The 16,552-nt window shown below is 46.4% G+C and overlaps 1 protein-coding gene across 2 annotated transcripts in view; it reads right to left on the bottom strand.

The window, feature by feature from the left end:
* Positions 1 to 7,772: 7,772 nt before the first annotated feature.
* Positions 7,773 to 16,552, bottom strand: part of LOC118379169 (phosphatidylinositol 4,5-bisphosphate 3-kinase catalytic subunit beta isoform-like) — a 103,358-nt gene continuing 94,578 nt past the window's right edge. For both annotated transcript variants that reach the window (XM_052467969.1, XM_052467970.1), the window contains exons 13-24: positions 16,021 to 16,209; positions 15,592 to 15,713; positions 15,327 to 15,470; positions 14,991 to 15,090; positions 14,362 to 14,558; positions 14,093 to 14,202; positions 13,819 to 13,897; positions 13,021 to 13,188; positions 11,304 to 11,427; positions 11,053 to 11,198; positions 10,820 to 10,952; positions 7,773 to 10,672 (exon numbers count right to left, since the gene is read on the bottom strand). In XM_052467969.1, coding sequence (XP_052323929.1) covers positions 10,535 to 10,672; positions 10,820 to 10,952; positions 11,053 to 11,198; positions 11,304 to 11,427; positions 13,021 to 13,188; positions 13,819 to 13,897; positions 14,093 to 14,202; positions 14,362 to 14,558; positions 14,991 to 15,090; positions 15,327 to 15,470; positions 15,592 to 15,713; positions 16,021 to 16,209 — 1,650 coding nt within the window. In that variant the 3' untranslated portion in view covers positions 7,773 to 10,534. The remainder of the gene's footprint in view (positions 10,673 to 10,819; positions 10,953 to 11,052; positions 11,199 to 11,303; positions 11,428 to 13,020; positions 13,189 to 13,818; positions 13,898 to 14,092; positions 14,203 to 14,361; positions 14,559 to 14,990; positions 15,091 to 15,326; positions 15,471 to 15,591; positions 15,714 to 16,020; positions 16,210 to 16,552) is intronic.

Below are 16,552 nucleotides of genomic sequence, written 5' to 3'. Positions count from 1 at the left end.
GTAAAGTTACTAGGGAACAGGACAGAACAGGACTGGGACATGGTGGTATAAATCCATAAAATAGGTAGGGGTAAAGTTACTAGGGAACAGGAAAGAACGGGACTGGGACAGAACGGGACTGGGACATGGATGTATAAATCCATAAAATAGGTAGGGGTAAAGTTACTAGGGAACAGGACAGAACAGGACTGGGACATGGTGGTATAAATCCATAAAATAGGTAGGGGTAAAGTTACTAGGGAACAGGAAAGAACGGGACTGGGACAGAACGGAACTGGGACATGGATGTATAAATCCATAAAATAGGTAGGGGTAAAGTTACTAGGGAACAGGACAGAACGGGACTGGGACAGAACGGGACTGGGACATGGATGTATAAATCCATAACATAGGTAGGGGTAAAGTTACTAGGGAACAGGACAGAACAGGACTGGGACATGGATGTATAAATCCATAACATAGGTAGGGGTAAAGTTACTAGGGAACAGGACAGAACGGGTCTGGGACAGAACGGAACTGGGACATGGATGTATAAATCCATAACATAGGTAGGGGTAAAGTTACTAGTGAACAGGACAGAACGGGACTGGGACAGAACGGGACTGGGACATGGATGTATAAATCCATAACATAGGTAGGGGTAAAGTTACTAGGGAACAGGACAGAACGGGACTGGGACAGAACGGGACTGGGACATGGATGTATAAATCCATAAAATAGGTAGGGGTAAAGTTACTAGGGAACAGGACAGAACGGGACTGGGACATGGATGTATAAATCCATAACATAGGTAGGGGTAAAGTTACTAGGGAACAGGACAGAACAGGACTGGGACAGAACAGGACTGGGACATGGATGTATAAATCCATAAAATAGGTAGGGTTAAAGTTACTAGTGAACAGGACAGAACAGGACTGGGACATGGATGTATAAATCCATAACATAGGTAGGGGTAAAGTTACTAGGGAACAGGACAGAACGGGACTGGGACAGAACGGGACTGGGACATGGATGTATAAATCCATAACATAGGTAGGGGTAAAGTTACTAGTGAACAGGACAGAACAGGACTGGGACATGGATGTATAAATCCATAGGTAAGGGTAAAGTTACTAGTGAACAGGACAGAACAGGACTGGGACATGGATGTATAAATCCATAACATAGGTAGGGGTAAAGTTACTAGGGAACAGGACAGAACGGGACTGGGACAGAACGGGACTGGGACATGGATGTATAAATCCATAAAATAGGTAGGGGTAAAGTTACTAGGGAACAGGACAGAACGGGACTGGGACATGGATGTATAAATCCATAACATAGGTAGGGGTAAAGTTACTAGTGAACAGGACAGAACAGGACTGGGACATGGATGTATAAATCCATAAAATAGGTAGGGGTAAAGTTACTAGGGAACAGGACAGAACGGGACTGGGACAGAACGGGACTGGGACATGGATGTATAAATCCATAAAATAGGTAGGGGTAAAGTTACTAGGGAACAGGACAGAACGGGACTGGGACATGGATGTATAAATCCATAAAATAGGTAGGGGTAAAGTTACTAGGGAACAGGACAGAACGGGACTGGGACAGAACGGGACTGGGACATGGATGTATAAATCCATAAAATAGGTAGGGGTAAAGTTACTAGGGAACAGGACAGAACGGGACTGGGACATGGATGTATAAATCCATAACATAGGTAGGGGTAAAGTTACTAGTGAACAGGACAGAACGGGACTGGGACAGAACGGGACTGGGACATGGATGTATAAATCCATAACATAGGTAGGGGTAAAGTTACTAGGGAACAGGACAGAACAGGACTGGGACATGGATGTATAAATCCATAACATAGGTAGGGGTAAAGTTACTAGGGAACAGGACAGAACGGGACTGGGACAGAACGGGACTGGGACATGGATGTATAAATCCATAACATAGGTAGGGGTAAAGTTACTAGGGAACAGGACAGAACGGGACTGGGACAGAACGGGACTGGGACATGGATGTATAAATCCATAACATAGGTAGGGGTAAAGTTACTAGGGAACAGGACAGAACGGGACTGGGACAGAACGGGACTGGGACATGGATGTATAAATCCATAACATAGGTAGGGGTAAAGTTACTAGTGAACAGGACAGAACAGGACTGGGACAGAACGGGACTGGGACATGGATGTATAAATCCATAAAATAGGTAGGGGTAAAGTTACTAGGGAACAGGACAGAACGGGACTGGGACATGGATGTATAAATCCATAACATAGGTAGGGGTAAAGTTACTAGGGAACAGGACAGAACAGGACTGGGACAGAACGGGACTGGGACATGGATGTATAAATCCATAAAATAGGTAGGGGTAAAGTTACTAGGGAACAGGACAGAACAGGACTGGGACAGAACAGGACTGGGACATGGATGTATAAATCCATAAAATAGGTAGGGTTAAAGTTACTAGTGAACAGGACAGAACAAGACTGGGACATGGATGTATAAATCCATAACATAGGTAGGGGTAAAGTTACTAGGGAACAGGACAGAACGGGACTGGGACAGAACGGGACTGGGACATGGATGTATAAATCCATAACATAGGTAGGGGTAAAGTTACTAGTGAACAGGACAGAACGGGACTGGGACATGGATGTATAAATCCATAACATAGGTAGGGGTAAAGTTACTAGGGAACAGGACAGAACAGGACTGGGACATGGATGTATAAAACCATAACATAGCTAGGGGTAAAGTTACTAGTGAACAGGACAGAACAGGACTGGGACATGGATGTATAAATCCATAACATAGGTAGGGGTAAAGTTACTAGGGAACAGGACAGAACGGGACTGGGACAGAACGGGACTGGGACATGGATGTATAAATCCATAAAATAGGTAGGGGTAAAGTTACTAGGGAACAGGACAGAACGGGACTGGGACATGGATGTATAAATCCATAACATAGGTAGGGGTAAAGTTACTAGTGAACAGGACAGAACGGGACTGGGACATGGATGTATAAATCCATAACATAGGTAGGGGTAAAGTTACTAGGGAACAGGACAGAACAGGACTGGGACATGGATGTATAAATCCATAAAATAGGTAGGGGTAAAGTTACTAGGGAACAGGACAGAACGGGACTGGGACAGAACGGGACTGGGACATGGATGTATAAATCCATAAAATAGGTAGGGGTAAAGTTACTAGGGAACAGGACAGAACGGGACTGGGACAGAACGGGACTGGGACATGGATGTATAAATCCATAAAATAGCTAGGGGTAAAGTTACTAGTGAACAGGACAGAACGGGACTGGGACAGAACGGGACTGGGACATGGATGTATAAATCCATAACATAGGTAGGGGTAAAGTTACTAGGGAACAGGACAGAACAGGACTGGGACATGGATGTATAAATCCATAACATAGGTAGGGGTAAAGTTACTAGGGAACAGGACAGAACGGGACTGGGACAGAACGAGACTGGGACATGGATGTATAAATCCATAACATAGGTAGGGGTAAAGTTACTAGTGAACAGGACAGAACAGGACTGGGACATGGATGTATAAATCCATAACATAGGTAGGGGTAAAGTTACTAGTGAACAGGACAGAACAGGACTGGGACATGGATGTATAAATCCATAACATAGGTAGGGGTAAAGTTACTAGTGAACAGGACAGAACGGGACTGGGACAGAACGGGACTGGGACATGGATGTATAAATCCATAAAATAGGTAGGGGTAAAGTTACTAGGGAACAGGACAGAACAGGACTGGGACAGAACGGGACTGGGACATGGATGTATAAATCCATAAAATAGGTTGGGGTAAAGTTACTAGTGAACAGGACAGAACAGGACTGGGACAGAACAGGACTGGGACATGGATGTATAAATCCATAACATAGGTAGGGGTAAAGTTACTAGGGAACAGGACAGAACAGGACTGGGACATGGATGTATAAATCCATAAAATAGGTAGGGGTAAAGTTACTAGTGAACAGGACAGAACAGGACTGGGACATGGATGTATAAATCCATAACATAGGTAGGGGTAAAGTTACTAGTGAACAGGACAGAACGGGACTGGGACAGAACGGGACTGGGACATGGATGTATAAATCCATAACATAGGTAGGGGTAAAGTTACTAGTGAACAGGACAGAACAGGACTGGGACAGAACAGGACTGGGACATGGATGTATAAATCCATAACATAGGTAGGGGTAAAGTTACTAGGGAACAGGACAGAACAGGACTGGGACATGGATGTATAAATCCATAAAATAGCTAGGGGTAAAGTTACTAGTGAACAGGACAGAACGGGACTGGGACAGAACGGGTCTGGGACATGGATGTATAAATCCATAAAATAGGTAGGGGTAAAGTTACTAGGGAACAGGACAGAACGGGACTGGGACAGAACGGGACTGGGACATGGATGTATAAATCCATAAAATAGGTAGGGGTAAAGTTACTAGGGAACAGGACAGAACGGGACTGGGACAGAACGGGCTGGGACATGGATGTATAAATCCATAAAATAGCTAGGGGTAAAGTTACTAGTGAACAGGACAGAACGGGACTGGGACAGAACGGGTCTGGGACATGGATGTATAAATCCATAAAATAGGTAGGGGTAAAGTTACTAGGGAACAGGACAGAACGGGACTGGGACAGAACGGGACTGGGACATGGATGTATAAATCCATAAAATAGGTAGGGGTAAAGTTACTAGGGAACAGGACAGAACAGGACTGGGACAGAACGGGACTGGGACATGGATGTATAAATCCATAAAATAGGTAGGGGTAAAGTTACTAGGGAACAGGACAGAACGGGACTGGGACATGGATGTATAAATCCATAAAATAGGTAGGGGTAAAGTTACTAGGGAACAGGACAGAACAGGACTGGGACAGAACGGGACTGGGACATGGATGTATAAATCCATAAAATAGGTAGGGGTAAAGTTACTAGTGAACAGGACAGAACGGGACTGGGACAGAACGGGACTGGGACATGGATGTATAAATCCATAAAATAGGTAGGGGTAAAGTTACTAGTGAACAGGACAGAACGGGACTGGGACAGAACGGGACTGGGACATGGATGTATAAATCCATAAAATAGGTAGGGGTAAAGTTACTAGTGAACAGGACAGAACGGGACTGGGACAGAACGGGACTGGGACATGGATGTATAAATCCATAAAATAGCTAGGGGTAAAGTTACTAGGGAACAGGACAGAACGGGACTGGGACAGAACGGGACTGGGACATGGATGTATAAATCCATAAAATAGGTAGGGGTAAAGTTACTAGGGAACAGGACAGAACGGGACTGGGACATGGATGTATAAATCCATAAAATAGGTAGGGGTAAAGTTACTAGTGAACAGGACAGAACGGGACTGGGACAGAACGGGACTGGGACATGGATGTATAAATCCATAAAATAGGTAGGGGTAAAGTTACTAGTGAACAGGACAGAACGGGACTGGGACAGAACGGGACTGGGACATGGATGTATAAATCCATAAAATAGGTAGGGGTAAAGTTACTAGTGAACAGGACAGAACGGGACTGGGACAGAACGGGACTGGGACATGGTGGTATAAATCCATAAAATAGCTAGAGGTAAAGTTACTAGGGAACAGGACAGATAAGACAGTAGCAGTAGCTTATGGGGTGAGTGTGAAAGTGTGCGTGACATCAGAATGCATGTGCGCGAGTGCTGTGTGAGTGTGTGGGTGGGTGGGCGTATGTAGTGTGTCTGTGTTGGGGTGTCAGTGTAAGTATGCACATCCAGTGTATGTGCATAGTCAGTGCAAGAAAAAGGTCAATGCAGGTCGTCCGGGTAGCCATTTAGCTTGGGGTTTGAAGCTGTTCAGGACCTTGGTCTTCCTTTCTTTTTGATGTTCAGGGTCTTGTTGGTTCTAGACTTGGTGCACTGGCACCGCATGCCGTGCGGTAGCAGAGATTACAGTCTATTGCTTGGGCGGCTGGAGTCTTCGACAATTGTTTGGACCTTCCTCTGACTGCCTGGTAGAGGTCTTGGATGGCAGGGAGCTCGGCCCCAGTGACATACTGGGCCATACTTACCACCCTCTGTAGTGTCTGGTGGTCAGATGCCTTGCAGTACCAAGCGGTGATGCAGCCTGTGAAGATGCTTTAAATGGTGCAGCTGTGAAACCTTTTGAGGATCTGAGAGCCCACGGCAATTCTTTGCAGCTGCCTGAGGGGGAAGAGGCGCTGTCGTGTCCTCTTCACAACTGTGTGGGTGTGTGTGGACCATGTTAGTTCCTTAGTGATGTGGACACCAAGGAACTTTAAGCTCTCAAACCACTCCACTAGAGCCCCATGTGGATGGGGGCCTGCTCGCCCTTTGGTTTCCTGTAGTCCACGATCAGCTCCTTCGTCTTGATGACAATGAGTGAAGAGGTTGTTGTCCAGGCACCACACTGCCAGGTCTCTGACCTCCTCCCTATAGGTTATCATAGACCATAACAGACACATTGCACACAGATTTACAGAAGGCAGGAAACCCCTCAATATCACACAGGCCTCCTACGTACCCAGGAGACCAAGATCGAGGGCTCTAACCACATTACCATTCAATGGTGGTGGACATTGAAAAGGAAATTGGTGTCAAGCGTGAGTCACTGGCCAAACACCACAAATACACATCTAATGGCTTGTGATTATTAGACACCCAGGATCTGCTACTCTGGCTTGTCACTAATGTTAGGGTTTAAGGCTGTCATTGACCTGGTTTGGTATTCACAAACATCAACACGGTCTGCTCGGACTAATGAATTCATTCACCTGATTGTCAACTTTGAACAAGGGAAGGATACATATGAGAAAGGTAGACAGGCCCTCTGGAGACATCTGTGTGATGTGGAAAATGGTCTTATACAGGACTTAGGGCCGTCAACAACTTGTTTGGTCTTCACTGACGTCAAGAGTCAACAGCTGTGTTTTGACGGTGAATACAGTACTGAGGAAGATTCCAACAGAGTGAATGGGTTCAACTGGGGTCTTCGTCATCATTCCCACTGGAAACACAAAGAGCAAGAGAAAAGAGTAGTTATTTCAACTGCAGACAGAGAATAGGGGACAAACACAAAATACTTGTTGTGTGGGAAGAAAATTGAATAGGGGAGGAAGGGTCAATTCCCCGTTTAAATTCAGAGTTCTTGAAGTAAACAACTGTTACCCAAACTAGATTGCTGGGGAAATGATAAAATGGTAATCATTGCATAAATGCTCGCAGACAAACAACAACCTATCAATCATAATATTTGCAGGTATTAACAACAGCTACATAGCACCGTGACCTACCTGCCATCTTCAAATTGAATCCTGTTAGCCGTTTACCCACAACCAAGTTCTATTCAGGATTCATATTCTGGCAATAAGGGTCATTGGCTACTCCACCATGTACGGCATCACCACCACCACATGACATCAGCAAAGAGGCATGTTGGTCCCCTCCAGCAGAGCAGAGATGGGCCCCGCAGTGGGCCTCCCTCCCTCCCTCACACAACCACAGTGGAAAGAATGGATGATATCTTGGCCTGGAATCAATCTGAATTCATCACAGTATCCCAGGCACAGGGACCAAATCTGTGATTGTCATTGTGCCCTGCAAAGTTGTAGTATATTTCCTGAACATCTTATTTATTCACAGACACACTGGCACTGCAGTGATTGAACGAACACACACAAACATGTATTACAAAAGGAAAATCCAGTTAGATGGAAAATAACTTTAATACAACTTAATAAAAACAAAAAACAGTGAAAGCATAAAAGCCTGTACATTTGACAATATTCAGTGTCTGAGAGACTTAAGAAGGCTGGTGGGGAGAAATACAGCAGCAATACACATGAACCCACAGTGACAACCATTATAGCCTCAGGCATTAGGGCCCAAGGGTTCATTTACATCATGTAGACTCCTATACGGATATTGCACAAAATCAAAACAGAGAGCACCTCATGACAAAACCAGGAAGTAGCTTTGAATCGCAGTGTTACGCCCTCTGCTGGCAAACCCCTTCCATAGGTCTTAAACTCCGCCCAATTTGGCTGATCTAAAAAACAAATACACTGAAAAAGAAAGCGACACATTTTGCACACAAACATTCCATTTCTGAACAGATTCTTTAAAACACAGTAAAAACAAACCTAAATCAACTGAAGGTTTTCTTTGTTTTGGTCCTAAAAGGCATTTTTGTAACATGCTTCGTTTATTCATTGTGGTTATTGTCATTTGAGCAGCTTGGTGCTTTGAAAGACTAGATCTGACATCCGTAGACAAGTCTATGTCTAAGACCGAATCTCCATGGGGCCGTGATAATGCCTCCATGGGGACGTGATAATGCTTCCATGGGGCCGCGATAATGCCTCCATGGGGCCGCGATAATGCCTCCATGGGGCCGTGATAATACCTCAGTGGGGGCTGTGATAATGCTTCCATGGGGCCGTGATAATGCTTCCACGGGGTCGTGATAATGCTTCCACGGGGTCATGATAATGCCTCCACTGGGCCGTGATAATGCATCCACGGGGCCACGATAATGCCCCCACGGGGCCGTGATAATGCTTCCACGGGGCCGTGATAATGCTTCCACGGGGCCGTGATAATGCCTCCACGGGGCCGTGATAATGCTTCCACGGGGTCGTGATAATGCTTCCACGGGGTCATGATAATGCCTCCACTGGGCCGTGATAATGCATCCACGGGGCCACGATAATGCCCCCACGGGGCCGTGATAATGCTTCCACGGGGTCGTGATAATGCTTCCACGGGGTCATGATAATGCCTCCACTGGGCCGTGATAATGCATCCACGGGGCCACGATAATGCCCCCACGGGGCCGTGATAATGCCTCCACGGGGCCGTGATAATGCATCCACGGGGCCACGATAATGCCCCCACGGGGCCGTGATAATGCTTCCACGGGGCCGTGATAATGCCTCCACGGGGCCGTGATAATGCCTCCATGGGGTAGTGTGGTGATGACTCACCCATTGTGCCTGTTCTGTTTGTCCAACAACAACCATAACTTGATTAAATGGAACACAGGAATGTTACATCCACATTCCAAAGCAGGAACACAAAATTAAGTTCTGAAAAATGTTATGCTCTTTCTTCCTTGTATTTCAAATGGTTCCAGTATTTGATGGTCTAATTCACCCCATTTCTCAATGGCTGAAGTTGCGTAACCGAATTGAACTGTCCCCCATTGGACACCTCTTCTCTAGAGCTAAACCACCAAATCAATGTTAACTCCAATATTAATTAACTCAAATGTTTTCCTACAGTTTGTTTTACTCCAAGTAGGATAACAGCCTTCATGAGAAATACTATAATATTGGTAACCATCTGGATATCACTGGGATAGTCTATTCAGTGTGGAGAGCATGCACGGCAAATCTGTGTATCCCAACACCGGGACACAGTGTCCTTTGCCGAAGCTTGCTGAGCACTGCTTTTCTAAAGTTGTGCTAACATTAGTGAGGGAAAGAGCTAGCTACTAGGAGGGGACAGCATAAGCGGAGTGGGGAAAGTTGTTGTTTAGCTATCGGCAAGAGACATCCAGAAAAATTTGGCCATGCAGCGTGTGTCTCTCTCTGTACACACACACACACACACACACACACACACACACACACACACACACACACACACACACACACACACACACACACACACACACACACACACACACACACACACACACACACACACACACACACACACATATATATATATATAAATAAAAAGTAGTCTGGCACATATACATGTCCTATAGCATCTTAATTAATAACATCTTAAAATGGAAATTAAAAAAACATTTAAAAAAACTAAACAAATACAATCCTCTCACAGTTTTTAGGCACACTTTCGAGATGAACTGGAGGCCTTGCAAGGAAAAGTCCAATAAGACGCACTTCCTCTGGCTATGTGCACGTTTTGGCGTCGCTTTAAGACACGGTGTGAGGCCGTGAGTGGGTGTGGTCAACCCTGACCTCTCCCTTTAGTTCAACACAAGGCAGATCAGAAGTCTTGCTAATAGGTGGGTGAAACCACCCCCGTCCCCTTCCTTCCTCATTGGTTCAGTCTAGTCCAGTCTCCAAGGGGGCAGTCCATTCACAACTCAGAGGGGGGGCTCTGACTCACTGAGCAGTGCAATACTCGCAACCACATTACCCACAAATATGTCACATGATCAGGGAGAGGCAATGGGACTACTGGACTGGCTGGAGGCACACAGCAGCTTCAAAAGCCAGAGGAAATGCAAAGGGAGGGGGATTTAAGCCTGTAAGAGCATGTGTGTTTAAGATAGCCTTCTAGATTCCCTTCTTTGCGGCCCAGTCCTGTCTGGTCTTCACCCCTTAGCAACACCTACCCCCCCACTGTCACTGTTGTCCCAGCACTGGATAGAACTCAGACCCTCCTGACCTTTAACATTTCACCCTCTAGCTCCAGGATGTGCGACTGTCTGTTCTAGGAGCGGTTGTCTTTGACCACGTTGTGGGCCATCCAGTTGACTTTGGTGGTCCAGCTCTCTCTCAGCGCCTCGTCAAACTTTTGGCGGAACTGTTTCAGTGCCTCGTCGTCGGTCTTCCCCAGGGCCAGAGAGTCCTACAGGTGGAGAAGGGGGGTGGGGGGGGATAAGAGAGCCTTAACAACTACTCTTATTGCAGCATAACATAAATGATTTTGGACAGTACATTTCTGTAGCACATGTAAACTGTAGCCCATGTGAAGCGGCCAGTGCGTACGTCTTACCTTTAGGTACTGTATATCCTTGACGGAGGTGAGCTCGGGCAGTCCAGCAGTCAGCATGAGGGCAAACAGGGTGATGAAGAGGTTCCCATTCCGCCTCAGAATCAGGTAGGCTTGTTCACAGTAATTGCGGAAACTAGGCACAACACACACATTCTGTTCACTATACACTCACTCAACTAGCACATAGATAAATGATTATCTGACCCGAGTAGTGAAAGGGGACAGAAGCTCACCTGCCAAACTTCTCAGTGTTGCCCGTCTTTCCCTGTTGGATGACGTGGATGAAGTCATGGGTCAGGATGAAGGGGACGCGTTCCCTCTTGATGCCAAACTTGGACTTGAAGTTCCCCAGGATATGCCCAAAGTCTATGTGGAAGAGCTGAAAGACACACAGGATTTAAGAACTTGATTCTGAGCTCCATTAAAAGACCATAAATGAACCTCTGTGATTTAGCCTGTTGTAGAGGGGAGCACCTCAACCCACCTGTCCAGTGCTGCGAACCATGATATTGTCACTGTGGCGGTCACCTATCCCCAGGACGTAGGTGGCCACGCAGTAGCCTGCACATGACAGGGTGAACTCCTCGATCGCCTTCTCCAGAGCATCTCTGCATAGTACACAAACACAGAACAAAGTGTTGGCCAAGTGGGAGACTTCACTGGGTTTGCACCGCCAAAGCATAGCAGCTCACTAACATGTTGCCTGTTATATACATACAGAGCCTTCGGAAAGAATTCAGACCCCTTGACTTATTCAACATTTTGTTAGGTTACAGCTTTATTCTAAAATGTAGATTTTTTTTACATCATCAATCTACATACAATGCCCCATAATGACAAAGCAAAAACAGGTTTTTAGAAAAGGTATGACGCTACAATCTTGGCACACATGTACAGTATTTGTGGAGTTTCTCCCATTATTCTCTGCAGATCCTCTAAAACTCTGTCAGGTTGGATGGGGAGCGTCGCTGCACAGCTATTTTCAGGTCTCTCCAGAGATGTTTGATCAGGTTTAAGTCCTGGCTCTGGCTGAGCCACTCAAGGACATTCAGAGACTTGTCCCGAAGCCACTCTTGTGTTGTCTTGGCTGTGTGCTTAGGGTTGTTGTCCTGTTGGAAGGTGAACCATCGCCCCCAGTCTGAGGTCCTGAGATCTCTGGAGCCTCAATTCTGACTAGTCTCCCAGTCCCTGCTGCTGAAAAACATCCCCACAGCATGATGCTGCCACCACCATGCTTCACCGTAGGGATGGGACCAGGTTTCTTCAAGACAAGACGCTTGGCATTAAGGTCAAAGAGTTCAATCTTGGTTTCATCAGACCAGATAATCTCATTTCTCATGGTCGGTGAGTCCTTTAGTTGCCTTTTGGCAAACTCCAAGCGGGCTGTCATGTGCCTTTTACTGAGGAGTGGCTTCCGTCTGGCCGCTCTACCATATAGGCCTGATTGATCGAGTGCTGCAGAGATGGTTGTCCTTCTAGAAGGTTCTCCAATCTCCACAGATAAACTCTGGAGCTCTGACCAGAGTGACCATCGGGTTCTTGGTCTCCTCCCTGACAAAGACCCTTCTCCCCGATTGCTCAGTTTGGCCAGGCGGCCAGCTCTGGGAAGAGTCTTGGTGGTTCCAAACTTCTTCCATTTAGGAATGATGGAGGCCACTGTGTTCTTGGGGACCTTCAATGCTGCAGACATTTTTTGGTACCCTTCCCAGATCTGTGCCTTGACACAATCCTGTCTCGGGGGGCTACGTGCAATTCCTTCGACCTCATGACTTGGTTTTTACTCTGACAACTGTGGCACCTTATATAGACAGGTATGTGCCTTTCCAAATCATGTCCAATCAACTGAATTTACCACAGGTGGACTCCAATCAAGATGTAGAAACATCTCAAGGATGATCAATGGAAACAGGATGCACGTGAGCTCAATTTCAAGTCTCATTGCAAAGGGTCTGAATACTTATGTAAATAAGGTATTTCTGTTTTTAATACATTTGCTAAAATTTCTAAAACCTGTTTTTGCTTTATCATTATGGGGTATTATGTGTAGATTGATGAGAATATATATATTTTAAAATCATTTTAGAATAAGGCTGTGACGTAACATGGAAAACGTTGAGGGGTCTGAATACATTCCGAAGGCGCTGTATCTATGAAATATGTCAGTAATACACATTTTTTATATTAAAAAAGTGCTGTCTTACCCAGAGTTCTTCTCTTTGAGCCAGTTAAGTAACGCATCCTTGTTGAAGGCTGCGGCGGCCGCCACGTTGCTGCTGGTCAGCTGGATGTTGGCGATGGTATCCGCCGACGACACCACCTCGATCAGCCCTGACCGGTCCCCAGTTGCTAGGCAACCGTAAGGTACAATTCTGCACAGACACGAGGAAACATTTTGTTCCAATTAATCATCATAAACACCATTGAGATGCATCCTATAATTTCCCCCCCGCTCTGTCTCGACACACGACCAGAATGTACGCATGATTACGCTTCAAAACACCACATCGGTTTCATTATCCTCACCATTATCATCCTATCTGCAGAGCTCCCTCCCTCTCCTCTCCTCTCCTCTCTGAACCCTTGTCCCTGTAACCTAAAGGCCTGCCCCCGAGCTCAACTGTCAAAACAATCCCACACACTGCTCGGCTCCAGATGTGTGTGTCTGTGTGTGTTAGAGTATGAGAGCGAGCGCTAGTGTGTGTGGATTTGATTAGGATGAGAAGCAGGGTAGTGTGTGTGTGATGCTGGGGGTATGGATGTGGGGGGTTAGAGGTCAGGCTAGCTGGGGGTGATTTAGGGTCCCCCCCCAACACAGCTTCCTCTTCCCCACAGAGAGCAGGAACAAACAAGCCTGACTGACAGAGTCCGCCTGAGGAAACACACACACACACACACACACACACACACACACACACACACACACACACACACACACACACACACACACACACACACACACACACACACACACACACCTCTTATCATATTAATATACACACCTGAGGTCCAGATTGGCCTCCTTCCATAGCAGGTCCATCAACCTCAAGATCTGCAGTGTCAACATGTCTTGTCTCAGGTCTGGAGCGAGGTAGAGAGAACACAATTAGTCTTTCATTCATCCTTCCATCTTCTTTCACCTTCCATAATACACATCCCTCCATCTTGACCTCACTATTCTTCCCTCTCACTCTCCTCCACTCCCTCTCTCCCCCTGAACTTTAGTGATCTTACATTTCCTCTGTTAGCGCCACCTCCCTCCCTCAGCCCTCGTACCGTCTCCGTTCTTGAAGATGATTCCCAGGCTGTCTCCCCCCAGAAGCTTGTTGTTGTAGACGATCCACAGAGGCTTCATCTTTGAGTCCATGTACCGACACTTCTCCACACTGGCAAGGGGGAGGAGGGGAAAGAGCAGGGAGGGACGAGACAAATGAAAAGAGAAGAACAAGAAAAATAAAAAATGAGTCAAATCAAAGTCATCCAACCACATCCACTCCCAGATCACCCTCTCCACTCCCCTCTAACCTCTCCCCCCTGACCCTTACTTGATTCCAGAGAGCAGGACACTGGGGTTGAGAGGGGAGTGCAGGTCAGAGAGGGTCTCTGTGTAGCCACTCTGTCTCAGACAAGTCATCATGGCCTCTTTGGTGAGCATGGCCTCCTTGGTCTTACTGCGTGCGTTCTTGATGGTGCCCAGCTTGATCAGCTCGTTCACAGACTTCAGCTTGCTCAGAGCCTCCACCTAGATGGAGAGAGGGGGCGTAATGTTGTTACAACGTGATGTAATAATGAAATAATGATTAAATTATACCACAGATGTATGCTGTATTTATGCACTATAATGCAATTGCCTTCCAAATATGACAAGGATGCTACGCATGACAGCATGGTCTTCCCGAAACACCCCACAGTGTGGTAGCTAACTCCAAAACAGGAAGGAGAGGGGATGGACAGGAAGTGGGAGGAAGCTGCCAACAGTGTGGATGTCTCGGCTAATACAGTAGAGGTCAGAGGTTAGAGGTCAGGCTGCTGTCATCTGACTTCTTTATAAATAACCCCATTCTAAACTGACAGAGGAAACTATAGAATTATAGGTGGTGACAGAAATAGATGTACTGTAGTGATTAACTCATGACTTAAGGTTGGAGTCAGGACGTGTGTGTTGGGGTCCTACCTGTTTCTTCAGGACCTCAATGTGAGGGATGCTGCCACGACAGTAGGCCTCGAGGATGAGAGAGAACTGGACAGAGACGGCTGGCATGTGCATCTCTGACCTGCAGGGGGCAGCGCAGTCACCCTACAGTTACTCATACCTGGGGTTGGTTAACATACTTCACCTCACTGAAATTATACCATGAAAGAAATACAGCCTATATCTCTGAAAATGCATTTTTGTTCTTTGCACACATGCTCTCTCTTGCTTTTTCATGTACACAAGTCTCTCTCTTGCTTTTTCATGTACACAAGTCTCTCTCTTGCTTTTTCATGTACACAAGTTTCTCTCGCTCACCTGAGATGCCAGAAGAGGAAGTGTCCTATGTTGCGGTTGCACTGAGCTCTGTTCAACAGGAATCGGGTGAGCGCACAGTCATAGTAGGGTTCATAACGTAACACCTGGACCAGCTGGAGCAGGTACTGAGACAACTCCTCATCACTGGGGGTGGAGAGAGGAATATGAAGTAGGAAGAGGGGAAGAGGAAGGAGAGAGGCAGTGAGTAAGTCATTACAACAGTAAGTGAACTAGGAATAGGTATGTGCGAGTGTGTGTGGAGTACCTCATATCCTTCAGGCAGCCCACAGCGTACTCTCTGACATACTGGTCTGGATAGTTAAAGTCGAGCAGCTCCAGAGCGTCCCTGGGACTTAGCTTGGGCCAGATCTGCAGCAAGGCCTGGAGCTGAGAGAGAGAGACAGAGATCATTCACTATGCTTTATAACCAATACAGGAGCACAGCAGATCTTTGAAGGGGACTGATGAGGGAAATAGTGGTATGGGCTAGGGGTCCATTTAGGATCAGACCATTGAGGCACACTCAGACAACATTTTCATCGGACTGGAATGAATAGAATAGTTATTGCAATTGAGAAGGAATTGATTGTGTTAAAAAACACTGTCAATACACAGGCTAGGTACATCTGGCACAGTATGAAAAGTTGCTCTGGATAAGAGTGTCTGCTAAATGACACAATGTAAATGTATGAACCTGGGCCATGTCCTCATGTTTGCTCCACTTGACGGAGAGCAGCAGTTTGGGCAGTGACTGGGGGAAGTTCTCCATGCAGTCGTAGCGTAGTGTCCAGATGAGGTCCTTTTCATTCTCACACAGCTGGGACAGAGGGTCCCTCTCCATGATCTCCTTCAGCTCGATGTGGAACTTCTTACCGCCTCGGCCCTGTGGGGAAACAGCAGTCGTGGTCAGTCACCACTAGGTGGCAGCAAATGGTAAGAAATCACATCATGTAAAGAGGAGTAGCACACACTAAAGGTAGAAGTTAAAATGTAATCAGAGAACACTGCAAGTAATCCTATCCCCCATTAGAGGGATAAAAATAGATCTGTACTTGCACGCAAGTTTGATTGGTTTATGGATCCACAAGAAACATTGTTAGGCAACACACAGAATAAGAGCCTGAAGCTTGAGACGGCAAGAAAACCTCCAACTTCCAACCCCCACCATACACCCCCACCCCCTTGCAAGGGGCATGTTTTGGCAAGCCCCCTGCTTCACATAGTGT

The sequence above is a fragment of the Oncorhynchus keta genome, chromosome 18 (genome assembly GCF_023373465.1).
Source record: "Oncorhynchus keta strain PuntledgeMale-10-30-2019 chromosome 18, Oket_V2, whole genome shotgun sequence".
NCBI lineage: Eukaryota > Metazoa > Chordata > Actinopteri > Salmoniformes > Salmonidae > Oncorhynchus > Oncorhynchus keta.
The sequence above is the reverse complement of the archived record's forward strand: the minus strand, read 5'-3'. Positions and strand labels throughout refer to the sequence as shown.